The 21,214-nt window shown below is 42.4% G+C and overlaps 1 protein-coding gene across 4 annotated transcripts in view; it reads right to left on the bottom strand.

The window, feature by feature from the left end:
* The window catches only part of Arhgap18 (Rho GTPase activating protein 18), a 221,717-nt gene that overhangs the window by 64,010 nt on the left and 136,493 nt on the right, over positions 1 to 21,214 (bottom strand). For all 4 annotated transcript variants that reach the window (XM_041654683.1, XM_041654684.1, XM_041654682.1 and 1 more), the window contains one exon: positions 1,006 to 1,208. In XM_041654683.1, coding sequence (XP_041510617.1) covers positions 1,006 to 1,208 — 203 coding nt within the window. The remainder of the gene's footprint in view (positions 1 to 1,005; positions 1,209 to 21,214) is intronic.

The following is a 21,214-nucleotide window of genomic DNA, read 5'->3' as shown; positions in this document are numbered from 1 at the left end:
TAACTGTCTTTTGGGATTTATATATCTACTGATACACCAACATATATATACAAGTTCATGGAGAGCATAGAAAGAAAGCCACAGTTTTGATGACAAAATCTGGCATCACAAATATGATGATGTCCTTAATTTTAATTTTTAAAATTTTAAAGTATTAAAGGAATTAATAAAAAACTTAAGAAAAAATATTTTAAAAGTCAAGTATTGCATGTTTTCTCCAGAATATCAAGTATACTAGCGAATGAATTATATATAAAATACCATTGGGAAGAAATGTGAGCAAAACCTATATGTTAAATTCTAGAAAGAAGCAACTAAGGAGCGGAAAATGCTAATGCTATCTTCTAGCATCCAAATCTGCACCCTGCCATCGGCAAAGCAAACTGTGCTGTTTTCAATCTGGATACTGTGCTGAGTGATACAGGACCAGGTCTACCTGATGTCTCAAAACCTCACGGGTGTCTTATGCACATCTGCAAATGTGCAAATCTATTGGCTAGAAACCAGAGAAATAACCTCAAACGCTGAAAGGATGACCATATATGAAAAAGGAGAATGAACTTATTTGTTCTTCCTTAAAGCAGAAAGAGCTACACCAGCTAAGTCTCAGTTAGAAGAAAACAGACTGCAAACCAACATAGTTCTAACAAATCCAGCTACTTAACAAATAGAAAAACAGAATCAGTGCAACGTAAAGAGCCTGCCATCATCATCCACACTTCCTGAAGACCAAATAGCCATGAGGCTAGGATATTGGGGAAGGAATTAAAGTCAGCATGGATGATTTTAAACAGCAAGTCTAACTCACTGAATCTTTAATGGAATGGACTTAGCCATTGTTATAAACTGAGTTTGCTCACAACACTTGTACCTGGTAATTGGACTTAAATCTGCTGCAGCTTAGTAACCTTCAAGTTCAAAGGCAACTACTTGGGGTCTGCTCTCTTCCTCTCTGGACATCCATTTTCTACTAATACACATGCGTTTTATTCACTTGGTCATTACCATCAGGTTCTTTGACAACAACGGCCTCTTGACCTTCCTGGCGATTTTCATGAGACTTCTTGATATTTTCTAGTTCCGTCCAATAGTCCTCCATTGACAATACTTCATCCAAAGAGTCCTGGGAACCCGATCGATCAAATGGAAGCCTCTCTTTAACTTTGGTGGAGCTTTCTTGGTTCATGGTGTACTGGCCATATCTGCGACTATAAATACAGAACAAAATATGGTTTATTGCAGCATGAGAAATGAGTACTATTTCCAAAATATCACAACACCAAGGTGGGAAGTCTGGGAACTAAAGTTCACCCTTGCTTTGTTAACTTATGGTCAGTGGCACCAAAAGGGATGCAGTCTGATGGCTCATCTAAATTTCAGGCTCTACAGAAAAGAAGAACAAAGAACCAGGACCAACTACTAACTTACACTTTCACTTTGATTCATTTAAATCTAAAATTTTATATTTAGAAAGTAATGAAGTGAGGCTAAGTTATTGATTGGCTATTCACAAATAAATTAGGAACACATTTTATATAATGCATAATTTTTAGCCATTACATGTATATTCAAACTCAATCAACTTATAGCAATCACTGCCTCCAGTAAATAAAGGGTTAATTTCAATTTCTATCTCATTTTTGGTGCTGAAATATATAGAAGTTGACTTACAAAATTTTCTGTCCTAATCTACTGAAGAAAGTACTTTTAAAACTATAAATGGACTCATGACTTGTAAATAATTTCTAACATGGCTAAATACTCATTTACTGGAAATTCTGAACAAATTAAAATTGTCTCTTGCTATTTATGAACAAAAGATAAATTGGTATGCGACTTGTTTCCCTTACATTTCTTTATTGGGCAGGAGAGGGTTCATGAGTCACGGAAAGTATGAGGAGGTCAAAGGACAGTTCGGGAAAATCAGTTCTATCTTTCCGTGCAGTAGGTCCCAGGGATTGAACTCTGATCATCATCAGGCTTGTCAGCAAGTGTCTTTACCTATTGACTGCCTTATTGGCCCTTCAGTGAGATTTTTATGAATTCAAGTAAACTAGTTTTCATGATACCCACACCCCATCTACTTCTGAAATGGAATTATGATAATTTGCAATAAAAATCTATGTAAAATAGAAATTTTTATCCTTATAATTTACAGATAGAAAGAAAACAACCCTTAAGTACCTCAAAAAGGTACATTTTCATCTCTGGAGTCTTCACTTTATATAAAATTCTTTTCTTCTTAAAGACTACCATCTGAGTGGGGATAATAATTGGTAGAAGAGTTTTATTATTCTAATTTCAAATGCTTTTTTATCTCCCAAGAACTACTAAGAAGCAATACTTGCTAGACTGGTTTTATTTCTTGTACATATTGAAAATAAAGATAATAAAATAAAATTCTTTAGTATTCCATGAGTCATAGTCTCATATTGAAACTGGTCTTTCTGATATTTAAAAGAGTAAGACCCTAACACTATGTGAAGGAGCGGGTTCCTAAACTCTGACAAGTCCATCTGGTTGGATTCCAAATGGTTTGTTATGGGGAAAAAAAAGAAGGCAAAGAACGTGTGAAAAAAGGGAGCACAACCAAGCCGTTAGCTGTGATGTGCTACCAGGCTGTGATATGGTACCAGACAAGTTATATTCATTAAGGCTGGTTCTTAGATCTTCAGTACGTTATTATTGTGAGAATAAAAAGAAGGATCACTGACAAATCCCCATGGAGTAGGGTATAGAACCCTACCCTAGTCATCTCAACACTCAGTAGACTAAGCCAGCAGGATTGCAAATTCAAAGCCACCTTGGGCTGTACAGTGAGATGCCCTACCTCACAAACAATACCTCTGGTTTCCTGCCATCATCCTGGGTGGGCTTCAGGGACAGGGTTAGCAAGAGGAAGTAGAGAGAATGCCTGACAATCTCTTTCATCCAGTGTCCATCATGGGACGCCTTCATCCTTAACTCAAGGGCTCCTCCTCCCTTTTAGCCCACTCAGCCTGTTTACGTCACTGGGTATGCAACCGCCAAGCCAGGTGACTGGCCCCATTTATCCCTGTGGAGTCTTGCTGTCCCTGTAGGATTTTCAGTCTTGATTTGTAAACTGTTCATAAAATGTCAGCCCTCTCACGAAGGTTTGCATTTCCAGGTTCAGACGCTTCACTCAGCTGTGTGGTCCACCTCATTAATCAGCCTGTCTGGATAGCTAAAGCAGATTCACTGTGCTTCCCACCCGTTTTTGTTGTTTTCTATTTCATGACAACTTTGCAGGCATCACGGCTTTGCTTTTGTTTTCTCTCTCATGAGATGATAAAATTGGCTGCCATTTTCTTGTTTTCTACCTCTGGCTCTATGGTCCCTGTTGAAGACCACAATAAGTCCTATGAACTGTGAGAAGTATAATAACTAATAATACCAAATAATGTAGATTACCTGCACACAGGAAAGTGGTGCACCTGAACAGAAGAACATTAAGTCTTTCACTCCTGCTGAAATGTGTTTGCTCTGGCAAGAAAGTTCCAGTAAATTTCCATTAAGATAGCATGTGCAGAAAAATTTGAGGGCACTGAGTTATAGCGTTGTTTACATAAATGTATCTTCTCTGTCAAGCCCTGCCTTCCAAACATGCACACAGCACCAATCTCATACCTCAGAGCTGATGAAGTGACTCAATACTGTGTCTTTGCTAGGATTTGGCTGCTGAATCAACTTGTGATAACTGGAAAATCCATGAATCATGGGCCTTTTCCATTCTTTTCCTTTTCCTTTTGTATCACTGGTGAGTATTGTTGGACCAGATTTTCTATTTTAAATATTAGGGTGAGAATGGGATAAGCAAATGTTTGGCAATAAACCACTCTTTGCTGAATTCTGTCAATCTAGTTTTTTTTTTCTTCTAATGCAAACATTTCTTTCTGGTGAGGCCAGCTAGTATGCTCTCTCACATCTTTTGAGGACATACTTAACTTTTATCCTTCAGGGAGACTAGAACCGTCTTAAAGCTGCCCTGATAAGTGACCAGTTACTCGATTTCCTCTTTTTTTTTTTATTTTAAGGACTGTGTCTTTTCTATTAACACTTATTCTGAAAATTGAGTTCACAATCATAAAGCACCATCTGCTAGGTGTAATGAAGCCGAGTAGAAGAGAATTCATCTCCACACGACCTCAGCTGGTACGTGGTGCTGAAATGAAGGAAACAAAGACTCTACCACAGGCAGCTACCAATGGCCCCAAGGACCTGCTGTCAAACAACCTTTCAAGTCCTTTCCTTCCCTCCAGCAGCCTCTGTGAGGCTTCGAGCAGCCCTGCCTCACTCATCTCCAGCAACAGCAATAACCAAAATGAAAATAGTCCTCTCAGGGAAGTTGTCTGCCAGTGGCTCCCAGTCTTGTTGTGCATACGTCATGCTCTTTCTAATACACACATTGCCCTTGACCTTTTCTCATGGCCACCAAAATCACCAAGAAATATTTACTTTCACCGACTCTTACGGGTCTTCATGGAATGTTCTTTTTCAGACCTGCTACCATGTCTTCTATGCTTACAAAGGTAACTGAACCTTTACTGTATTGATGTGGGATTCCCCTCTGCATGCTGTGAATATCATTGGTTAATAAAGAAACTGTTCACCTTCCTAGAAATGGATGGAGAGGGGAGGACCTAGGACTTAACACAGGGCAGGGAACCCTGACTGCTCTTTGGACTGGAGAGGGATGGGGAGAGGAGTGGGGGGAGGGGGAGAAGGGTGGGAGGAGGGGGAGGGAAATGGGAGGCTGGGAGGAGGTGGAAACTTGTTTTTTTTTTCTCCTTTTCTCAATAAAAAAAATAAAATAAAATAAAATAAAAAAAAAGAAACTGTCTTGGCCCTGTGGAGGGAATAGAGGTAGGCAGGGAAAACTAAACTGAATGCTGGGAGAAAGGAGGTGGAGTCAGGGAGAAACCATGTAGCCCCACTGGAGACAGACGCTGGGAACTTTACCCAGTAAGCCACAGTCATGTGGCAATACAGAGATTACTAGAAATGGGTTAAATTAACATATAAGAGTTAGCTAAGAGCTAATGGGCCAATCAGTGATTTAATTAATACAGTTTCTGTGTAATTATTTCAGGTCTGAGCTGCTAAGTAGCCAGGAACAAAACAAGTAGCCTCCTCTTGCAACACTATACTTTCCCCAGGTATAACTTATCTCAGTTTGCCTTAATAACTTTTTCACGTGATCAGAAAATTTTAAATGTATCTATACTCTTCAAGGTACTAGGAATGCCTATTTTTGCTTGTGTTTTTGTTCTTTTAGATACAGAGTCTTCCTATATAGCCCCCACTGGCCTTATACTCACTCTGAAGACCACACTGTCCTTCAACTTGCCATCGACCCTTTTCGGCCTCCCAAGTGCTGAGATTCCGGGCATGTGCCACCACACACAGGTTGTTGTGTCTTTTGTCACAGAGAATGCAAAAATGATTGGACAATTTGTATTCTACAGGAAGGTAAGGCTGTCACTGGTGATGCCACAGTAGACTGATCGATGACTCATCCTCCTGTCAATTCAGCCAGCAGAGATGTAGACACCCGAGCACCAAATGATTCTCCCACTGCCTTACTCCGCGATCTTTGGTAGGTCACTCACCTCTACTTCTTCATCTTCCTACCTTTAATAGAAAGCTACCAATAGCACTGAGGTCTCAGGAAGTCACTCCATGATAAATATGTTAACTAGGAGATCCTGTATTTAACCCTCCTACCAGCAATAAACAAAAGCCTTTGTCTGAAGTCCTACCAGAGTGTCTCATGCTCAGTCATAAGAAGAAAGTCATAGCCATGGTGTCCTTCCTAACTGCATACAATTCCCTCCTTTATGTCTTAATAAGGCTACTTGTGCTCTCTTCTAAGACTAGGAGGAATCACTTATCCTCTAGTCCAATTCTCAAACTAGGATGACATAGACCCCTTTACATAGGCAAAAAGGCTTTAAGAATAACCAGAAAGCTTTCCCTTGTGTATGTTTTATCTATTGTTATTACATGAGGTATTAAAAGTGAAAAAAATAAATATATTTACAAAGAATATAAGTTTTTGGAAGAAAGAAAAAAGGAGGAGGAGGAGGGGAGGAAGGAAGAGGAGAAGAAGAAGAAGAACGCTACATCCTTCCAGGCAAACCAATAACAAATGAACAAAAACTGAGGTAATATACCTTTGTCCCATGCCATGTGGCTAGGGCAGGCATAACCCAAGAGATCACAGTCTCGGCTTTGTAGCCTTGCCCAGGAGAGGACTCCAGCAACATCTCTGCACCAAATTGGAGCCTGCCCAACACCTCTGGGCACTATTATCTCTTTGATGAGGAAGCATGGTTCTGCCCAGCACAATGAGGGTCTAAGTGGGACAAGGAGACCCACACCGGGACCTGGGGCACTGTGCCCAGAATACAGGCCCACTACCTGGCACTGCAAGGTGCCATACAGATGGGCACTACTATGAAGAGCAAATATATGGTGTGGCATGGGAGAGAGACACAAAATGGTTCCTATCCTGTGGACAGAGGCATATCTAAAGAGGCAAAAAGGTGAGGAGTGGGTTGAGGTGGATGACTTGATTGCCACTCAGAGCCACGGTGATATTGGGGCCTGGGTAACTGCTGGGGCTCATGTCTGAGTTCATGACTCTGATGCAGCCTTGGTCTCTGTTAGTGATCGTAGCTCCTGATGCCACAAAAGGCAGAAAGAATAGAGCTGCACAGAGTCAGCCCCACCCCTCACTATCTGCCATGCTAGGGAGAACTGGTCCTGCCCCTCACTGGCTGAAGAATTTAAGGTGAGAGGATCTTGCACCTCATCTGGGCAGCACAATAGAGCTGACGCTATTCACTTGGGCATGGGAGAACTGTCCCTGAGGGTGTGAGAATGAGATAGGTCATGGCCCTCTTGGACAACATGTGGCATAGGTGAGGGAAAGGTACCCTCCTCACCACACCGCTCACCACTTGCAGCAGGTTGAGGGACCTAACTCAACCCCTTATCAACTGCAGCACTCAGTAGAATGAGTCCTGTGTCTTGCCCCTTTACCAGCTGCAACAGTTGAGGAGACCCTACAGCTCCTCTGGACAGCACAGTGGAACTGGCCCTGCTGGAGGAGGTGTGGGTCAGGCAGCCCTGAAGTTGTGAGCACGGGAGAGCTGTCCGCACTACTCATCTGTTATGTGGTGATGTGGTGAGAGACAGATGTCCCCCTTTACTCCCAAGTCCCTTGCTGCCTGCAACAGACGAAGGAGGCGACCCTCCCCCCCCCATCCCTTAACAGCTGAAACACTCAGGAAAGCGGGCTCTGATCCTTTCTGTGGCAGCACAGAACTGACCCTGTTGGCAGAGGAATGGGTGAGCTTGACCTAAGGCTGTGAGAGTGAGATAGCCAACCACACTCCCCCCTTGTGAGTTATGTGGTGGGGAGAGCATGGGAAAGATGCCCCCCCACCTTGCCCCTGCCACCTATGGTGGGCAAGGGAGCTACCCTGGCTCTTAGCAGCCGCAGCACTCGGGGAAAGTGGGCCCTGCACCTCTCTTGGGCAACACAGTAGAGCTGGACCTGATGGGCCAAGTGTGGGAGATCAAAACTTGAGGACATGGAAGTAGAAGAAATGGCCCCTCCCCTTGCTTATTGCTGCCAGGGGTGAGCAATGTTGGAGAGCTGAGGACAGGGGATAGCTGGCAGGCTGACCAACCCTGCAACTACTCAGGCCCAGAACCAGGGTTATGAGATGACCCACTTCAACGTCCACCCCATCCATGATCTACAAGAATATGTGAAGGGGCCGGTCCTGCAGACCTGATGGAGGAAGGTCGTTGGCTAATAAAGGAACTGCCTTGGCCCATTTTATTGGTTAGAAGATAGGTGGGAGGAGTAAACAGAACAGAATGCTGGGAGGAAGAAGAAGTGAACTGAGAGACTCGACAGCTCTCCTCTCAGGAGCAGACGCCTCAGAGAGACGCCATGCTCCTGGCTCCTGGGCAGACGCACGCGATGAAGCTCCGACCCAGGATGGACATAGACTAGAATCTTCCTGGTAAGCGCACCTAGGGGCGCAACACAGATGATTAGAAATGGGCTAAATTAATATGTGAGAATTAGCTTAGAAGAGGCTAGATAGAAATGGGCCAAGCAGTGATTAAATGAATACAGTTTGTGTGTTGTTATTTTGGGGCATAAGCTAGCCGAGCAGGCGGCCGGGGTGCTGGGAACGCAGCCCGGCCACTCTTATTACAACACAGACCCAAGGCTGCAGGAGGATCTTCACAAAACAGGGCAACAGCAGCATATCCAAGAGGAGTCCCAGTGAGAACCCAGCATCGGTAGTGTAGCAGAAAATAAAGGCCTGGAACCAGACCAATGACTCTTTATAATGAACACTTGTAAGTAAAGATATATTGACAAAAGAGTTTACTGTGTGATTCCCTGTGTCACACTGCAGGTTCCACGATGAGATTTTTTTTCCTTTTCTCTATTTTCTTCTTTCTTCAATTTTATTTTGGTTTGTTTTTTTTGGGGGGGGGGGCATTGCAAGGGCAGAGGGTGGATATGAAGGGATTGGGAAAAGAATAGGATAGAGATGCATGATATGAAAGGCTCAAAAGACACAAAAAATAAATAGAGAGAAAGTTTAAAAAGATTGAGATGAACATCACTGTCCTATGTTTGTGGAATAGCCTGAAATGTCCAGCTTCACCGAGGCATCTGGATGTTCACATCTGCTGGGGCGGGTCTATCCCTAGATATATCTGTACCCCATGTCCTGAGTCCCCTCACTATGTGATCACAACAGAAGGAGAACCAAAGAAACAAATGGAATCCTAGTGACACTATGAAAATGGTTTAGATTGTGAGTCCTCTGAAAGGATTCTTAGATTCCCCATGTCTCCAACCACACCTTGAAAACCACCGCTCTTCCACTTCTCAAATACACCCCTAATGGATCTGACAAGGGGACATATTATTCTGCAGGCAATATTCCAGAAATCCCTACTGAGAGAAGCAGGAATGCTTTCCTAGTGCCTCTTGACCTACTTCTTTGTTTGTTTTCATTTAGTTTTATAGGCTTTCATAAAAAACTGGGATGTATTCCAATAGTATCTTCATATTGATACTATAATGACAAAAAAAATAAATATATCATTTCAAAAGCCCCACCTTGCCAATGTCCTTAATCATTTACTCATATCCATCCCTGATAAAGGATGAGCCTCTTTCCCGACATGGAGTTTGATAATATATATTTACCTCTGTGCCCCTTGGTCATCCCTGGTCTCTTTCTAAAGTCACCAGAAGGCAGAAGTATTTGTAACTATAGGATGTGAACTGGAATGCATATTTAGTAATCTGGTCCCATTTTTATTTTTTGCACTCTACCTCCTTAAGGCTTAGAAAACAATACTTCAAAGTATGGTTCAGACATGTTTTTGAATTAAAAGAAAGTGGAAAGCCTTAGGACCTTCCTCTGAAGCAAAGGCTATCTAATTTTCTCTTCTTTTTTTCTGCCCCAAAGCATGCAAGGACTTTCTCACATTCTCTCCCCTGACAGAGTAAACATCTTCTCAATGAAATACGATCTCTTTAATCATACTCCCTAGGAACCTCACCAAGTAACTAGGAAACATTAACCATTGGAGAGGAAAACGTACCAACAACCTTCACTATACCCAGATGGGCTCTCCATCAATTCCTACGATGATGCAATTTGCAGGATTTCTAGAGAAACTTTGTGTGTGTAAGATCACATTTTACATTGACAGCTTGCTTCCTTAACTGGGGGTAGCCATCCCTAGAGCTGAGAGCAACTTGGTCCCAATTTGTGGTTTCCCTTTGGGGCTCATTTATTTCTACTAAAAATCATTTAGTATCCCCTGAAGGTGTCAACGACTCTCTGTGCTGTAGAATAATTCTTCTGTACACGGTGTGAATATATTCGATATGATTGGTTTAATAAACAAGTTGACTGGCCAATAACTGAACAGGATGGTTAGGTGGGAAAGCCAAACTGAAAATGATGGGAAGAGGAGGGATAGAGGCAAAAAGGAGACACAAAACAGAAAGTGAGTTGGACACACAAAATGGGATAGAGGTAAAAGCCATGAGCTTCGGGACAGCATATAGGTTAACAGAAATAGGCTAAGTTGTAAGAGCTAGTTATTAACAAGCCTGAGCTATTGGCCAAGCTTTGATAACTTATATTAAGTCTCTGAGCCAATTATTTGGGAGCAGGCAGTCAGGACAGGAAAACTCTGTCTACATCTCTGGCTCTATTTCTTTCTCCCCTATTAGAGAGTATTTAGTTTCATTCATAAGACCTTCTCTAAGTTGCACGTCTTAAAGCCTCTGATGCACACAACCACATTAAACACATGCACACACCCCTTTTCCTGCCAATCTGTCCATTGTCAGTGATTGTCAGAGGACCTTCGGAAGGACACGGAGAGAATCTCTCATGTCTTCAGGGCTGCATGCAGTGCCTCAACTCTGACTGTTTACTCTGCCTCTTTCAGAGGCAAAAGATTTGTGACCTTTGTTTTCTTGAAGTCCTTGGATAATAGTCCATAGTTTTTTGTATATTTTCTTTAAAAATTCCTTCTAAATATGAAAAAATGACTATATCTGCCATCATATTTCTTACCCTGTTTACTACTTTTATTATCATCATCATTAGTGTGGGGGGGGGGTAGCATAGCCTATGTATGGAGGTCAGAGGACTATTTTGGGGAGTTACTTCTGTTCCTATGAGTTGGAGGATGGGAGATGAACTCAGGCCAGAAGACTAATTAGCACGTGCATTCGCTCACTGAGCCATTTGAAACTTTCTTTCTGCCTTACCTTTATTTCTAAACAAGAAGTAACCAGAGTAGGGAACATAAAACAGAAGAGTCACGTTTATTTTTGTATCTGAGCCTAATCAGAGCAAAATGTTGCAACTCAGACCACGATATTGTTATTAATCATAATAGTTACATATATTTTATATAAAATCACACTTATTGAAACAAAAAGATAGTATTATAACAGATTTTAAAACATTCTCATCCTTTTCTAGATGCGGTAATAAGTTCTGGGGACTAAATCTTTCTCCAAGTTAACTCAGCAAAGGATGGGAAAACTTGGGTTAACAAAATCATTTCTTTTTCAGGGATCAGTTTTATTATACCAAAGAGACTCACAAAAAAAGACCTTGGTTCTGTCTCAAGAGTTGCAGTTTCCTGAGCTTATGGTGCACATAGCTAGACCACATTTCTTGATAAAATTGTCTATATTTAACATCCTTAAATGGCTGTTATTGTCATTGTGATGGTCCATCTAAGTTGACTGGATATATAATCACCTAATAGATAAGCCACTGGGCACAACTGAAAGGCTCTTCTTGATCAGGTTATTTTCCATGGGGAATCATGCCTTGAATGTGGACGATACATTCCAGCAGCATCCAAATCAAAGAAGGCCCTGGGGGAAAGCTTTACTCTCTGCTTTCCACCTGTTTCCCTCTGTGCTGCCTCTTCCCACATCTGACAATGTCATCTACTGTCTTAGCTACGTTTCTATTACTGTGAAGAGACGTCATGGCCAAGGCAACTTATTGGAGTATGTCCTTAATGGGGGCAAAGCCATCGTGGTGGGGAGCATGGCCATAGGCAGGTAGGTATGGTTCAGGAACAGTAGTGGAAAACTTACTCTTATCCATAAACATGAGGCAGAAAGAGAATTAACTTTGGAATGGTGTGTACTACACAAACCTCACATCTTACCCCCTAGTGACAATGTCTTCTTCAACAAGGCCACAAGCCCTAATCCTCCCCACTACTAATCCAAATATACAAGCCTATGGGGGCCATTCTCATTCAGTCTAGCACAGCTGCCCTATTGCCATCTCACTATCAAGTTCATCTACCCAGTCAGTACTGCTGCCTCTGCTGTTGACTCTGCTTCGTATCAACCAAATGATCTGTGAAAAACCAAAGGTCTCTGGCCAGGGCTTCTCTCCAGTGTGACTCAAAGACCCGCCTGGACTGGGACTCTGGGCCACCCTTTATCCTGTAGGGTCCAAACTAAAAAGTCCCTTTCTGTCCTTTTAGCAAAAGCCTTACTTACATCTTGTTCACAACTAAAGGGACCCAAACAAAGCAACTCTGATAGAACTTGAAGGTAGGGGCTAAAGGAGGACCAGACTGCTATCGTCTGTAGCATCAGGTGGGTGCTGCTTTTCTTATCTTATGAATCCCCTCCCCCTTACCTCTGGTAAATTGTCATGGAAGCATGTTAATGTCTAATTCCTTCTCAGGGAGCCTCACGTCTCCCATTCCTCTCATTTCTCTTTCTTCTCTCAGGAGTTGGAGAGACCAAGAAGTGGATGGCTGGTGCCCACTGAGTTAAATCTTCTTTCCTGGCATCTGCAGTTCAATGTGCACGGCCGCTGTTTGCATGTGACCATGCCCTCTCCCAGACACACTTCCTGATCTTAACCTGAGAGACTCAATGACCAGACTTTCACTTCTTTCTTGACAGTGAGTCACACTTTTACGTCAAGGCAAGCCTAGAGCCAAGTTTAGTCTATGAGTTCCCTTCTAAGGACAGGTTCAACCTGGTCAACTGATTTATTGGTCCCAACAATGGAAGGGACTCTAAAGCAAAACTGGGTTCCAATTTCATGAGCCACTTCACCTTTATTCTTGGGGCGTACCTAAGAATGTTTGCTTCAGGACTCTTGCAGACAATTGGGTGGTCCATCACCCATAGAGGAAACATTCTGAATGGATGTTGCCCCTTAATGATCCTCCATGGGTTGTACATTCTTCATTTACTCTACCTCATCACTAAGATGTACTCTTCAAAATTAGTGTAAATTCTGGGTTTAAAATCTCATAAGTGGCTTCTCTTCTTTTGCAGTAATATGTGACCTTCGTAGACTCTCAGAAGACAAGTAATACTGGCCCCTTAATGTCATGTTGACTCACAATATCATTCTATATCTCTGACATTGTTAAAGAAAGAACTCCGAGATTCCTATATTCAGGTCTTTATGAACTTGTCATAGGACTATCCCTTGTAGGAAAGATGTAGTAAATTCTTTCTAGATCTCCTCTAACAGTAGCTTGCCTTCCTTAAACCCAACCCCAAATGAAAATCTTGAGGATTCCCCTTGGATGCATCCAAGTTCCTGCTCAACCTAGAGCCTAACTCCTCTCTCTTGGTCACCAGCCTCCCAACCATTCATGTGGTAAGCCTCTGCCTTTCCCCCCCAACTCCTCTCCTGCCTTTAGTTCCACCCTTTGTCTATGGAACCTTCTTCCCATCTGCCTCTTCCCTTTACCCAGATGTACTCTATCCCTCCCACTCTGACTTCTGGACTTCTTTTAGGAGGTCAGGGAACAACTAGAAGCCATACTCATTCCGTAGGAAAGCATTCTCCCCTTTTGGATGTGACTGATGGGATTACCGTGACACCATCTGGATTCATGCCCTTTTCTCTGTGTCTGATGTATCTCAAATCTAGTTCAAACAAATGTTAACTAGATAAGATGTCTACCTTCATTATAATGCAAATGTCTGTGACCCTTGACCTCACCTGGAAAGACATTTTTTAATATTTATTTATTTATTTTTATTATGTATACAATATTTTATCTGTGTGTATGCCTGCAGGACAGAAGAGGGCACCAGACCTCATTACAGGTGGTTGGGAGCCACCATGTGGTTGCTGGGAATTGAACTCAGGACTATACTCTTAACCGCTGAGCCATCTCTCCAGCCCCTGGCAAGACATTTCTATCATTCTGATCCACCTAATATACTCTTAAGATAGAATAGGAATTTCACCTTTAGCAGGTTTAGAAGCCTTAATCCAGGCACAGCCAGACCAGACTTCATTGTGGTTAGTAACTGGATACAGAATCATGCTAGTCATAACAGGCCGGGGGTAGAGAAGATGATAGGGGAAGGACCTGCCAGAACTACATGATTGCCTGCCTTTTAGGAAGAATAAAAAAGGCTGCTATCTATGCTGTTAGCTTATAACAAATTACAAGAGCTAGCACAACCACTTTCAGAAATCCCTCCCACAGGACTAGAGAAACACTCAAATCTCATTGCCCTGGCTCTTATCGAGTCCTCCTCATGTCTCCACTTGCTGTCAATCAAGCTACAAGGCCCACCCCTCTGATCCTCTTGGAGTCCTTCTTTTTCCTTTTCTGTAAGGGCAAGGTCAAGCCTATGCTTTGACACCTTTAGACCCTAATGAAGAGCCAAGAGCCTTTTCCTTGCCTTTCTAAACTTAACTACTTTCACAGGCTTAGCTCATTCCTTTCCCTCCCTTCCCACCCTAAAAGCCCCAACTCAGAGGGCAATCGTCTTAAACCCTTTCCTTCTGAGATAATTCTGAAGCCATTGCTCAGCTAGCATGATCATTACTCTTTAGTTATGTCCTGGGGCTGGAGAGATGGCTCAGAGGGTAAGAGCATTGCCTGCTCTTCCAAAGGCCCTGAGTTCAATTCCCAGCAACCACATGGTGGCTCACAACCATCTGTAGTGAGGTCTGGTGCCCTCTTCTGGCCTGCAGGCATACAGGCAGAAAGAATATTGTATACATAATAAATAAATAAAAATATAAAAAAAAAAAGTTATGTCCTGTTCACAAGCCCTTCCTGCAGCATCACTGGGCACCTACGCTGGGCCTAGGACTTCTCATCTTCACAATTGCTAGTCCACACCTCCCATCTGTCTTCCTGGAATCACGTTATGGTATCCCTTTTAACCATTGTGACTTTGGGGATCCGCCCTACTCCTATTTGTAAACTGACATTTCCTTTCCCGACTGCCTGATCCCACATAACTGACTCAGAGACCAAATATGAATTATAAATGCCTGGCCGATAGCTCAGGCTTTTTACTAGCTCTTACATTTAAATTAACCCATATTTCTATTTATGCTTTGCTGTGGGACCCATGGCTTGTTACCTCATTATTTACACATTCTGCTTGTTTGGCTGACTGGCTGGCATCTCTTCTGACTCCTCTCTCCTTTTCATCATCCTCAGTTTGGTTTTCCTGACTAACTTCCTGCCCCACTACCTCCGTGTCGGCTTTATTATATTCATAGTGTAAAAAAGGATTGTTCCATAGCACCTACTTCCACATCTTATAACCAACTCCCCTGTTACCTTTTCCACAGTCTCATCAAACAATACAACTCAGTCTTCACAGAGGACTGCAGGATTGGCCTGTGCTTAACTCCTAGATGAATTGGCAGCACCTGCCCAGCCATTCCATTTGTGAAGTCATCATCTACCCTTCAACCTTAGTCAAATTCATATCCCCTGGCTTCTCTAACATGCTAATTTTGACTTTTCTGCCTTACGCTTCTAAGCAGATCCGTAGCACCCGCCAGGACCCTACTACACCTCTTCAGCTCCCAAATGACCCCATAAGACAAGTATTCACACTTTGTGAATGATTTTACTCTGCTTATCTGTCAGGGAAAGAAAGATAGAGGCAAAAGACGCAAAACAAAAGCGGAATTCTCACATATTGACAGCTAGGCCCTGACTGCTTTGGATCAGAACCCAATGACTTAGAGTGCCATATAAAAATACCTGGAGCCTGTATTCTAAAGATTCTGTGACACATTGCCTAGATGGCCAGTCTCAAAAAAAGTAATTTGCAGTAAAATATATAACTTGACCAAGACAGTGAGTTGCCTACCTAAGTCTATCTAGATATGGCCCTTGCACATAGTATTACCCATACATGAGCTAAGACCAAGTAACTGCTCCCTTAACCACTATTTTACAGCAAAAAAATTAGCCAGGTGGTGGTGGCACATGCCTTTAATCCTAGCACCCGGGAGGCAGAGAGACAGGTGAATCTCTATGAGTTTGAGGCCAGCCTGGTCTACAGTGAGTTCCAGGACAAGCTCCAAAAGCTACAGAGAAACCCTGTCTCAAAAACAAAAACAAAAATCAAAAACAAACAAAAAGCATTCTCTTTCAGTGGTGTGATTGCCTCTCTTTGGAAACTCACCCTCTACCTCTCTTGCAGCCTGCTTCAAAAAATTCTCTCCTTGTCTTCTCAGGCCCTTAGTAAATTCCTTCTCCCCCTCATGCCACCAACCTTCCAGATACCATTTGACATGGCAAAAACATTTTCCAGTACATGTTCTAAAACACAATTGGTGTATTTCTGGAGAATGACTTCAAATACAACCCATTAAAAACAAATAAAATGTTGTTTTGAAAACCCTTTTTTTCCTTAATTCTCAAATCTCACTCTTCTTCATCTGTGTTATCTCCATGTTAAATATAAGAAATGTGATTCCTTTCCCTGCTGCAGAAGTGGTAAAGAAGTCATCAGTACTACAGTAAATGGCCAAGCTATTAATACTGTGTAATGGCCCTGTCCATCAGCAGCTGTTCAGCTGAAGTGACTGTGACTTCCTTTGGAAGTGAATGCTGGCTGTGGTTTAGCTGAAAGTAGTAATTATTAGGAGTGCCTGATGTCCAGGAACAAAGAACCCTGACAATGCCTAAAGGCAGAGAGAAACTGGTTGGCCAACTGTACCACAGTGCCCCTCCCCACACTCAGGAGAAACACTCCAGGGAGAAAGACCTCTCTCTCTCTCTGTATCCAGCCTAATTGCCATCCTTTTAAGGGCTACTGATTTAATTTTCACTATTCATGTAAACTGCCATCCTTCATGATTTGCATAGAGAAGAATAGAATTGATTCATTTCTTTCTGATTTCTCTCTAAAGATTAAGTCTCGGAACATCTTAGGTGTTGTTTTCTGATTGTTTAGTGAATGACATACAGCAAAGCAACAACAGGCAATGAAGGTTGGTGGGGGTGGAAGAGGAGGGAAGGAGTCTTGATATGTGTCCTAGGCTACCCTAGAATGCAGAATCATTCTACCTCAGCCTCTGAGTGCCAACTACGACTATAACTGTGCTCAACCACAGCTGGATTTACACAGAAAAGCAGTGAGCAAACGAACAAATGTCATTTATTTACACAGAATTTGCCTGAACAAAATTAGAAGAAAACCATATTGGCAAAGTTCATAAGTAGCTTCGAATACTTGGCTGTATCACTTCCACCAAAAATAGATGGCTAAGCTGAACTCTTGCCTCTTTGGGATTTTATCATTTTTGTGGCTTTTGTTTTGCCTTAAAAGTTCTTCATCCTATGTCAACATCACTACAAGAATAAAGAGACAGGCAGACACTGCCATGAGGTCTACTAAGAAGTTAGGGAAGGCACAAAGATGACTTGGGAGCAGTGATGGGGGACTGGGGTGGCAAGTAGCAGGCGTCCACTCTCTTCCTAGGCACAGACACAGGACCCATGAAACAGTGGTCGTAGATGCAACTCTTCTTTAGAGCATTGGCTCCTGGTAGACTTGGCTCCTGTTTCTTCCTCAGGTCAACCAGCTCCTCCTAACATACAGACATAACAACTAGCCAGATTGGAACAAGGCGTTCCATTTTTTTTTAAGGTTATCTTCCAAGAATGAAGATATGCAGAGTAGGGCTAGACATAAAAATTCCAGGATCATGAGATATTGGTTCAAAGAATATCAAGTGAAGTTTGTCTATCTACTCAACTCATCTTGTCACCAGGACTCCAATCCATTGACACCAGGATCCACGAGTCCATTCTCCAGGATTCCTTACTCTTTTGGTTTTGGCAGCTGTACAGCCACCTGGAAAATAAACACCAGCAGCTGTTTTGCATTCTGTGCGAAATTCTGCAGGGTGATCTGTCCTCCAGCTGCCATGACTCAACTGCATTTCTTGGTACTTTTTTTTTTCCCCTTGTGGGAGCTGGTATCATCTCTCTAGTACAGACTTCCCTCAGCCCTTACCGCATCCTGCACTCTGGGGCCAGCCTTCTCAAACTTGTGTTTCTACCTCTCAACTCTGTGGGGTCTTGGAACAAAACTATGTTTCTCTTCGTCTTCACCTCCCTAGGCTGAAGGACTATTCGCCATCACAGGCACTTGTGAGCTTTCCAACATTTATTCTAGAATTCAGCCTTTCTAAGATAGCAGAACCCACTGAATTTCCAAAGTTTTTTATTTAGTTGCTTAAAAACTACACAGAAAGTAGAGACGTGAAAAGCGGCCAGCAGAGAAGCGAGAGAAGTGAGAAATTTTAACACTGACAAAAGCATTGTCCTATGTCTCTGTGACTCTTCTCCCTAATGTTCAATTGAAAGTAAGCTTCCTAAAGGGAATAGAAGCATACACAAGGGGGAGCTGATATGATGCCAGCACTGTAACTAGTGCTAAGTTGTAAGAAAGACTTGGCCTGTTGTTTGTAAAATAGGTATGCCAGTGTTCTGTTCTGCTTCCTCAATCTGTATAATAAAAACTATCCCTTGGATGTCTTCTTCTGAGCTGAACACCTTTATCAGAGACAGCCATTTAGTCAAGCTCTCCTGTCCTGTAGCATGAGACAGATCATAAAATACACCCACAACCAGATGTAGGTAGAATATTCCAGCTCTTCCTGAACTATACCGGTCTGACAACTCTCCAGTGTGAGCATCTAAGTCATGACCCCTGTGGTAGTTAGTTCCTAACACAGATTAAAACCCTGTGGTAGCTACTACACCTTCCACAGTAAGAATTTCACTTCCTCTCTCAAGTCACTGTTACTGAACACTGATGCTCAACTGATGCCACCCATACTCAAACATTACCCAGATTCAGATTATTTGAGGATGCCTACATAGCTCCTTCCTATGCCTCCACATAGATCCACCAACCTCCTGCTATGCAAGGTAATGTAACAGGAAGATGCACAGCCTCTTCCATCATCTGAAGACACAAAGAGAAGGTGCCCCCCAATAACACTCACCCCCTTTTATGGCATGGTCTTGCTGTATAGTCTAGACTGGTGTGGAACAGGCCCTTTCTGCCTCAGCCTCAGAGTGCTGGGATCATAGGTGTAGGCCACCATGCCTGACCCTGAAAGTATTTTGATCTTAGATTTATCAACATTTTGAACTGTAAGAAGTCTTTTATAAGCCACCCAGTTGAGGGTGTTTAACGATATCAATGTATGAAGACCCCTTCCTGACACCCTTTCCTCCCTGGGTCTCTTTCTCCCACCCTTCTAGAGTTTGTCTTAAACTCATCATTAAAGCTTTTCTCATGAGACAGAGCCTGGCTTCCTCACAAGTCTCTAGGCTTGCTCTCTTCCATGCCTGTACAATGGCTTTAAAGATGTGATCAGTGTCCAAAGCTTTAACCAATCTTGCATCCATTAATTTTCACAGCACTTTGAAATTACATTTTTTCCTCTCTAGTTTCTAAATGTATGCTCCTACTTTGCCTCTGGGGAGACTATGAAGTTATCAAAAACACTTTCAGAGGGTCTAGGTGGTGGTGGCACACACCTTTAATCCCAGCACTCAGGAAGCAGAGGCAGGGGCATCTCTGTGAGTTTGAGGCTAGCCTGGTCTACAAGAGCTATTGCCAGGACAGTTTCCAAAGCTACAGAGAAACCCTATATCAAAAAACAAACAAAATAAAACAAAAAAAGCACTTTCAAAGAAGACTCAAAGAGAAAAATCACTAACAAAGACCAAAGGCCATTCCACCTCCTGACATTCCCAAACTCAACATCTAAAGCCCCTACCACAACTTTCATTAGTTCTCAAAATCTCAAAGTTCAATTTTCCATCATCTGTTAAACAGAGATGAACACAAAACAGGTAGCCAAGGTGAAAAATTTCCTCAAGGGGCAGAGGACACAGTTCAGGAGACAGATAGCTTGCTGAGAACACACAGAGCCTTGGATTTGGTCTTCAACACTGCATAAAACCAGGCATGATTGATGGTGCATGCCTACAATCCCAACACTTCAAAGTATTTTTAAGTATTCAAATTTAAAGTAGAAAAACCATCCTGTACCTAGGGAAACTATAGGGTTATTAAACAAAGCTTCCAGTAGCCAGGCAAACACTGCAAGGAAACACTAAAAGTAAAAAGATATCTATATTTGTGTTAGACCAGTGGTTCTCAACCTGTGGGTCCCAATCCCCTTTGGGGATTGAACATCCCTTTCATCAGGGTTGCATATCTGGTATCCTGCATATCAGATATTTATATTATAATTTATAACTAGCAAAACTACAGTTAGGAAGTAAAAACGAAAATAATTGTATGGCTGGGGGTCACCATAACATGAGGAACTGCATTAAAGGATCACAGCATTAGGAAGACTGAGAAGCACTGGGGTTAGACTCTAAAAAGAGGAAGAATGTATATGGAGTAGTGTTGCCCAGTGGTAAAACTGGGCAGTTCATGCTGTGAGACAAAAAATGTGTGTGGGGGCGGGAGTGCTGTGGGACAATGGTCTGTACCCTGTCAATTGTATTTTATAAAACGTTGATTGGTCAGTAGCCAGGCAGGAAGTAGAAGAGGGGCAATGAGAAGAGGAGAATTCTGGGAGAGGAAAAAGTCAGTCTGCAGTCATCATCCAGACACAGAGGAGCAAGATGTGACTGCCTCGCCAAAAAAAGGTTCCAAACCACGTGGCTAACACAGATGACTATTACGGGCTAATATAAGTTAATAAGAGGCCTGAGCTAATAGGTCAATCAGTTTATAATTAACGTAGACCCCTGTGTGTTCCTTTGGGACTAAATGGCTGCGAGACCAGGCTGAAAAGAAACCCCAGTCAATATGTCCAGAACATCAGCAACACTGTGGCAAATGCATATGAGGAAGAAAGCAGACTACATCCAGAGGGCTGTAACCATATTTTATTGGTGGTTCCAAAAGACCTTCAAATATCTTAAGACACAGATAAGCAGGGCATGTTTATAGGGCAAGTGCCAACATCAGCTCTACTTAGAAGTAGAGAGGGTAGAGAAATAACTTTCAGCTTAAAAAAGAGAGAGAGAAAAGTAGACAACCTTAAAAATAATCCACTTGTGTTTCCTTCAAAGTGTGCTCAACAGCCAGTCACAAAGTACATGTTGTGACTACTTCAAGACAATTTTTCCTTTTAAATGGAGAATGATAAGGAAAAAAAAATCAGATATCCTAAATTTAATCAGAAAACTAGAGAATGGAAAGGAAGAGTGATTGGGGGCGATATTAGAAAAGCTATAGCTGAAAATGAGAGCCTTACACATTTATGAATCTATGGCAAAACTCTCATACAAGTCCATTGGGTCC

This window comes from Microtus oregoni, unplaced genomic scaffold (genome assembly GCF_018167655.1).
Source record: "Microtus oregoni isolate MIOR12 unplaced genomic scaffold, Mior012 000006F_ref0000085, whole genome shotgun sequence".
In the NCBI taxonomy this organism is placed as follows: domain Eukaryota; kingdom Metazoa; phylum Chordata; class Mammalia; order Rodentia; family Cricetidae; genus Microtus; species Microtus oregoni.
This window is presented reverse-complemented; position numbering and strand designations above follow the sequence as displayed.